General features: G+C 39.8%; 1 protein-coding gene across 8 annotated transcripts in view; it reads left to right on the top strand.

Annotated features, from left to right (window-relative positions):
• Positions 1-8,142, top strand: part of celf3b (cugbp, Elav-like family member 3b) — a 47,577-nt gene extending 39,435 nt beyond the window's left edge. For 2 of the 8 annotated variants that reach the window (XM_017681821.2, XM_037537111.1), the window contains exons 9-14: positions 851-1,004; positions 1,136-1,285; positions 2,622-2,687; positions 2,814-2,909; positions 3,599-3,742; positions 3,833-5,713. In XM_017681821.2, coding sequence (XP_017537310.2) covers positions 851-1,004; positions 1,136-1,285; positions 2,622-2,687; positions 2,814-2,909; positions 3,599-3,742; positions 3,833-3,960 — 738 coding nt within the window. In that variant the 3' untranslated portion in view covers positions 3,961-5,713. Of the gene's footprint in view, positions 1-850; positions 1,005-1,135; positions 1,286-2,621; positions 2,688-2,813; positions 2,925-3,598; positions 3,743-3,832; positions 5,714-7,094 lie in introns of those variants that run through there. The other 6 variants (XR_005130096.1, XR_005130095.1, XR_005130094.1 and 3 more) reach the window with 6 other exon arrangements.
• The last annotated feature ends 352 nt before the right edge of the window (positions 8,143-8,494 follow it).

Here is an 8,494-nt window from a genome sequence, read left to right on the forward strand (position 1 = left end):
CTTTATTAGAAATCCTGTCCTTCTAGGTCCGCTATACAAGTGTACAGTTCTAGAAATGAAAACTGCAGTTGGACAGACTGAGAGCTCGTATTCCTGTCTGGTCTCTCTGCTGCAGGGGTTTCATGTTGTGTTAGTAGTGTGTTAGATTAAACAGGTCAGACAGCAGCCAGCAGGAGTTCTGTCCAACACCAGAACCCAGCCAGCGCAGCAGAGACAGCCTCACATGTTTGCACACAAACACACTGCGCTCAAATTAAGAGATTAATCACAGAATTCAATTAAAACGGCTTAAATTGAACTATAGTGTCACTGCAGTGTTGAGAATGAACCACCACCAAAATGCTTACTTAGTGGTGGTCCTGATAACTATTGGGGGGGTGAAGAGGGGCTAACTAACTGTGAGGAGAAATGGTTTCCAATATGTAACTGTGTAACTAAAAAGTTCCCCTGTATATTCAGTGTATGAAGGGTTGAATGTGGGAATGCATACAGGAAAATGCTTGTTCTCTCTTTTCTTCTTTATCATTCTTTCTTTCTTGCTGCGTCTTTCTCACCTCTTCTATCTTTTCATTCTGCCTTGCTCTGCCTTCCATCTCTCTTCTCTTTCTTTTCTCTCATTCCTCTCTCCCTCTCTCTTGCTATCATTCTTTCTTTCCTCTCTTTTCCTCTATTTTATCTCACTCTATCCTCTCTCTTTCTTGCTCTCTTTTTCTCTCAATGCATCTCTCCTTCTCTCACTCTCTTCCTTTGTCTTTCTCTTTCTCTCTCTCCTTTCCCCTCCCTCTCTCCCTCTTATTCTTGCTCTCTCTGTCTCCCTCTCTATCTCTCTTACTCTCTCCCCGTATCTCAGTTAGTACAACAGCAGACCCTGGTCGCACAGTCTGCCTACTTGTCACCCATAGCAACAGTTGCCGCGGTGCAGATGCAGCAGATGGCAGCTCTCAATGGCAATGGCATCATAGCCACACCTATCACTCCCATCACACCAATCACACCTTCCTCAGGTAAAGGCCACACCCACCTGTAGAGTTGTGTTGTGACTATAGTGTTTGGCCCTGAGTTTCTCAAAATCACAATACTAGAATATTTGTTTCATAAATGTCCCCACAGTTATGCAAACATTGCACATTTACAGGCACAAACACCCCACCTGCTATTGCAGCGACACCTGTGCCTGCCCTGCCTCCACCAGTCGGAATCAGCGGTTACAGTCCTGTACCTGCAGCAGCCAATGGTCAGCCAGCATCTGAGACAATCTACACCAACGGCATTCACCCGTATCAAGGTGAGATAATGGATGCAGTCAGTGCAGTAGCAAGGTCTGCACAGCAAAATATTATCAATATCATACCTCAGAGCAGCGCTATTTCTTTTCTCATGTTGTTCACTCTGTGGCTTCTCTGTCTCTCTCTTTCTTTCTTTCTCTCTCTATCTCTCTCTCTGTTATGCTACAGTAATGCAGAAGCAATTCTAAACTGATGAGAAATACAGTAGTACTGGTAGTTCTTCTGGCTTTGACATACTGTAACACACATTGCAGCAACAGCTGCACTGACTGTCAAGATGATCTGTTAACTGGAAGAACTTACACATATTTTCTATTTCTATTCATATTTTCTTTTTTTTCACTCCAGTTAAATTTCAGTTGAAGAGGAATTGCACCAACTATCCAAGTCTATTCTGTTCTATTTTTCAAACAGATGTTGCGAAGTCTCCAACCTAAATATAGACATTTTATTTACTAGACAAAATAACCAGTGAACCTACATGGGTCTTCTGGGTTTTTAAATGTATATGGCTTGGACATGTGTTGAGGAGGAATAGTGGATATATTGGTCAAAGAATGTTGGAGATGGCGCTGCCAGGTAGAAGGAGAAGAGGTAGACCTCAGAGAAGGTTTATGGATGTAGTGAAGGTGGACATGGAGATGGTTGGTGTGAAAGTAGAGGAGGCAGTGGAAAGGGCAAGATGGAGGCAGATGATCCGCTGTGGCGACCACTAAAGGGAGCAGCCGAAAGAAGAAGAAGATATGTTAGAAATGTTTAAACGGTCATATATCCCAAAAAAATGTGTTTTTTGATCTTTTGGGTACTAGTTTGCATTGCAGAACCCTGCATGTACCCCTCTATGTAAGTATATATAAATATGTAAATTGTCTTATCTAACCACGTATTCATAACTATTTAGAGCAGGGCTGTCCAATCTTATCCACAAAGGGCTGGTGTAGCTGGAGGTTTTCATTTAAAATGTGATTAAGACTGTGTGAATAAGACTGGACACCTTTGATTTAGAGCTTTTAGTGGCAATAATGCTTAGGATGACTGATTCCTGACAGTACTGCTATGAACAATTCTGACTCAATAGGAAAATGCATTTCACATGAAACCACTCTGAATGACTTTGTTCCTTTATGATGTAATTGCTGTGAAATTTTTGAAAAAAATTCTGGAATTGTTCAGGTTATGTGGGAAAAAGAATGGTGTTAAAATGAGAATTATTATTATTATTATTAAGTGTGAACATTAAACATAACATTATAATGCATAACATACTTTCTCTCTCTCTCTCTCTCTCTCTCTCTCTCTATATATATATATATATATATATATATATATATATAGCCCAGAGTTCGGCTGGTGTGTTGGATCCCCTCCAGCAGGCTTATGCTGGGATGCAGCACTATACAGGTGTGATCTCATTGATCTGATGCTTCCCCACATAGAATCTTTCTCCGCTGTGTCAGACTCTCAAACTGCTGTTTCTGCACATCTTTCTAATCGTCTATCGTTACCATCTCTCGCCCCTCTCCACAGCGGCCTACCCCGCTGCCTATGGACTGGTCAGCACCCCGTTTCCACAGCAACATACACTGGTTCCTCAGCAACAGCAGCAGCAACAGCAGCGAGAAGGTGATGTCATTTCCTGTAAGAAAGTTTTATGTTTGTGATCCTCTTCTTAAAACTGTTCAGCAATTGCCTTCTGTTGTAAGTTTTAAACAAGTCAAAATATGTATTTACTGCAGCTTTCAAGTAATGTTAGCTTTATACTTTTTGATTAATCTTTTATATATACCTGTTTTGTCTGCATATTTTTGTGAAGTACCTTTCTGTGTATGAATTGTGCTCTGATGGTGCTACAATAATAATAATAATAATAATAATAATAATAATAATAATACAATTAACTATTAGTACTAGTAGTAGTAGAAGAAGAAGAAGTAATAATAGAAATATTACTGAATTATTACTGTCAAAAGTAGTATTCAGGTCTACAAAAGTAAAACTCTTGCCAGGATTTTGTTCCAACTGCCTGTCTTCCCTAGTTACCTCAAACCAGCAACAGGGGGGTCGAGCAAGTTGGAAGAAAGTCCTGGGAAGGATTTTTACTTTTCTGGAATGTATCCACTCTTGAATTTGCAAATGCAGTATTTTGTTTATGATATGAAATTCATATCATATATTATATTTTCTTAGACATAATGAGATGCAGTCTAATGTTAGTGTGTGTGTGTGTGTGTGTGTGTGTGTGTGTGTGTGTGTGTGTGTGTGTGTGTGTGTGTGTGTGTGTGTGTGTGTGTGTGTGTGTGTGTGTCCTACAGGTCCTGAGGGCTGTAATATCTTCATTTATCACTTACCCCAGGAGTTCACAGACTCAGAACTGCTGCAGATGTTTCTGCCGTTTGGAAATGTCATCTCTGCTAAAGTGTTTGTGGACAGGGCCACCAATCAGAGCAAATGTTTTGGTAAACACAGCAGAAAGCTCTCTTATAATATTCTTGATGTTGGTATGTGTAGAAGGTACCAATTCCTCTATCTCTCTCTTGCTCTCTCAGGTTTCGTAAGCTTTGATAACCCCACGAGTGCTCAGACTGCCATCCAGGCCATGAACGGCTTCCAGATCGGAATGAAGCGCCTCAAAGTTCAGCTGAAGAGACCAAAAGATGCTAACAGGCCATACTGAGACAGGTGAGAGGGGAAGAGGAGGGAAAGGGCAGAGAGGATGAGTGTAGAGAGAGGACAGGAGGGCAGAATAGAAGGCCAGCACAGAGATGAGAGAAGAACTGAGGATTTTTCAGGAGTCATCTGGAGGCCAGACTGTGCCAGTACCGTCTCTTTCCAACAGCTTTTACCTACCTGGGCATTGATGACTTTGAGTGGTGATGATAAGCCACTCACAGCACAGCTTGATTTGGCAAGTTAGCTCAAATAGTGGAAAACACTTTTCACATTCTTCAGATTGTCTTACTTTAATCTGAGGTAAAATACATTGTGTCCTTCAATGCCCAGGACTTGCCAGTGAGTCCAGGCTTATATTTTTCACTCACCCTTACTTAAGTCTTAGGATGTAATCAACGACAGAATCAGACTCAGAACAGTCGAGGCTTTTAAAATGATTTAGCTGAACAAAGACAAGTTCAGTTTAACCTTTAGTATTTATGCATGATGTTTTGTGGCCTCCGCTTTGATAAATCTGCAGAAATGTCACCTTTCTTTATTTTTTCTGTGTTTTTTTCCCTGAAATCTACAAATCACACCCCAAGGTCCACACGTCACGCCGTTTATCACGGGAGGTGCCGTCGCAATGGCTATGCCTTCAGTTGCATAGCAACAGATTATGTCCTTCCCTTACGTCTCCCACTTGTAGTAAGTTAATTGGCCTGTGTTTGGGTTGCCGTGGCGACTGCCTGTGTTTGGGCTGCCGTGGCGACCAGTCATGCGCTGGGCTGCATGCCGTGTTGCCGTGGCTACAATGGACTGAGTCTAGTGCATTGTGATTTTATTGATCTCTTGACAATCTGATCGGCTGCTGTGCGACAAGATTTGAGGACTCACGTATGATGACCAGTTTCTTATCCCTTCTCTCTCTCTATCTCTATCACACTGTCTCCCACTCTCTCTGTCTCTCTCTCTCTCTCTCTCTCTCTCTCTGTCTCTCTCTCTTTCTCTCTCTTTCTCTCTCTTTCTTTTTCTCCTGACCAGTGTTGTATTTTACAGTTTGTTTTTAACCTGTTTTGTGGTCCTCTGATGATATGGTGTGATGACACTCACTGATGTGCTCTTTATGTAGGACGTGTTGTGTGTGTGTGTGTGTGTGTGTGTGTGTGTGTGTGTGTGTGTGTGCGCGTGTGTGTGTGTGTGTGATGTAGATGAGACATCCTTTTCTGATTTTTTTCCATATTTATCTACAGCATGACAAATACACAAACAGCTTTTCCTTCAGATTCTGATAGTGTCTGCCCATACTTTCTCTCTATTTGTATCTCCCTCTCTCTTTTTCTCTGTTGCTTGCTCTGTCTCACTCTCTTCCTCCCTCCACTCTTCCCGTCTCAGTTCCTCTCTCTCTCTATCATTTTGAGGTACAGTACAGGTTTGTGGTGCTTACAGTGTTGTGCTAACTGGAGAAAACACGCAGGAATTCTGGGAAGAATATAAAATGTAATCACATTTTGTTCATCTGTGAAATAAACTACCAGCTAAACTTTTTACTCATTTAAATATCAGGAACACTGATCTTAAAGAAATCCCAGAATTCCTGTGTTAGACCTTAAGAGAGTGCTGCATGTTGGGTGACAGTTTGCTTGCCATGAACACACTCACATTCTTACACAAACACACACACACACACACATACACTCACATTCAACACACACACACACACACACACACAAATACACTCAGATTCAGCACACACACAAACACATACACTCACATTCTTACACACGCACACAAATATGCACACATTCAACACACACACACTCACATTCTTACACACACACACACACACACACAAATATGCACACATTCAACACACACACACACACATACACTCACATTCTTACACACACACACAAATATGCACACATTCAACACACACACACACGTGCACACAAACAAATACACTCACATTCAACACACACACATACACTCACATCCAAACACACACACACATACACATTCAAACACACACACACATACACTCACATTCAAACACACACACACACACGTTCAAACACACACACACACATACAATCACATTCAAACACACATACACATTCAGGATACGCACGTACATTCAACTCTCTCACACACACAAACACCCACACACATTTATAACACACAGACAAACATGAACACACACACAGCAGTCTTGGGCTTCACTGTGTTAAGCTGCATGGTCACTGTGGATGTAAATGTGTGTGAAGAGCATACTTAATATGTATTAAAGTGTATCTGTTCTCTATGACAATGTCTGAAAAAGCACATTCTGAGAATATCAACATGTATGTAAGGAGATTTTATTCAAAACAGTTTGGAAGAATTTCTAATGGCCTAATCATCATGAGATTCTCACACAATGTAAAGGACAGCTGCTGAGCTCAAATTACACACTAAAAATTGCAAAAAAAAAATTTGACAATGATGATATGTTGTTTAATGTTTAGGCATTAAATGGTCTGTTTTTAATTCTTTAATTTCTTAATTTATTTAAAAGACTTGATTGAGCAATTCCTCCCCACAGCACAAAACACAAGAGATTTATATCATTACTCTAATGGAAAGTGGGAACATGTTTTTATAATGAGGGTAAAATTTAACAAATGGATATTTCTTAAATCAGAGCACAAACAGGATTCTCTAATTTTCCGTTTGTTTCTTTCATTTTGATGCTTTATTTTGTTTTTGGTTCAGTTCTCAGGTTTGTGTTCACTCATATTTCAGTAAGGATGGTCTTCACTTCCATTATGGCCTAAGGGTTGTGTGGGTTTTGGGTGTCTTTTTGTGCTGATTTAGGGCCATATAATTTACACATATCCATCCTATAAGCATCATGAGCAAAACTGTAAAACTGGATTTAGCTCAGAGTAACAGGCCGTCTTCTCGAGCTAGCTGTGCACTCAGGCTCGGTCGATTGTACCGGTCTAGAACTGGCCGGAGTAAAACATGCTGAGGGTCAAAAACAGGTCAGGAGCTCATGGGGTTTAGTCAATAGGACCTGATATGTAATTAATATCTCAGATCGTCAATTAATCAATCTCTTTCTCCTTTTCTCTCTGTCTCTCTCTCTCTCTCTCTCTCTCTCTCTCTCATACACAGGGTGCAAATGGCTGAGATGGTAAAAGAGGTTCAGAGCGGAGTTCAGAGCTGACTGGATTGCTCATCACACTACACTACACACACACACACACACACACACACACACACACACACACACACACACACACACACATACACATAATCACACAAACATGCACACACATAAAAATGTGTAAATGGAACATGTTCATGTTTTAACATTATGTACATAAGTTACTCATATGCACACACACATGCACATCCCCATGCATCCTGAAGGATGATAAATGAGAGAGAAAGCAACATGTATAAAATAAGAGTCACTCACTCACTACCATTCATGGATTTCCATGTCCAAAAGAGACAATAAGTACTGAAGCGAATAAAAAAGAAAATAAATAGCTTAGCTCTGCTGCAGTAAAAGGACCTTTATCAGGTGTAAATAAACTAGTTTGAAGAACTGAAATGGTGAAAAACAAGAATAAAAAAATGAGTATAGTTTACATGAAAATAATAACAATACTCACTAATGTTGTTATTATTATTATTATTGTTATTATTTTTATTATTATTATTATTATTATGGTAAATATCTTTTGAAAAACTTTTCAATTAAAATTTCTACTTTTTCTTGAAGTATGGGAGACGGGTTCAGGAGTTTTTTTGGGGTAGGTTTTAATACTTGAGCTATTTTTTATTTATTGATTAATTTATCAAATTTTAAAATATATATTTACTGTAAATGCAGGTTTTAGGTTGGTTGGGATGCAATTTCTTAATTTTACATTGTTCATTTTTTTAAGAAATCCATTTAAGCAGATGTACGACTTTGTAATTGAACAATTATTGAACTATGAATTACGGTGATATTTATTTCTTATTTATTGACTAATTTTTGATTCCGTCTTTCTTTCTAACTCAAATAAAATACAACTATGATGCAAGACATGTAGAATGTCGATTTGTGCACATATCTGTGCGTGTGTGTATGTGTGTGTGCGTGTAAACATGTACATTTTCCCTGCTAAAAAAATACGTAAATAAACACATTAAAAACCTATAGAAACCATTAAGTGTTTCTGTTGGTTCCTGAATATTTACCTCTCGACGAGTCGCTGCTTCCCTCCATGAGCTACTCAAATGCTGTCCAATCCAAATAGAGAGTAACTGCTAGCCAATGAGAGCGCGGGAGGGCGGGTTTTTACGGAATACGGGTGGGGAAAATCATTAAGATGCGCACCCCAAGTCAGTCTCACGTGCTCCCCTCCTCCCAGTGTTCGATTCAATCTACCCAAATGATTCTTTATTAGTGATTCAGGGAATCGAGTGCTCGATTCACAACAAGTTCATTTTCGTACCTACGGATCAATCAGATCAACACACCCACATGGCAGTGATGGACCATTTAATTTCCCTCACCA

This window comes from Pygocentrus nattereri, chromosome 3 (assembly GCF_015220715.1).
Source record: "Pygocentrus nattereri isolate fPygNat1 chromosome 3, fPygNat1.pri, whole genome shotgun sequence".
NCBI classification, from domain to species: Eukaryota; Metazoa; Chordata; class Actinopteri; order Characiformes; family Serrasalmidae; genus Pygocentrus; species Pygocentrus nattereri.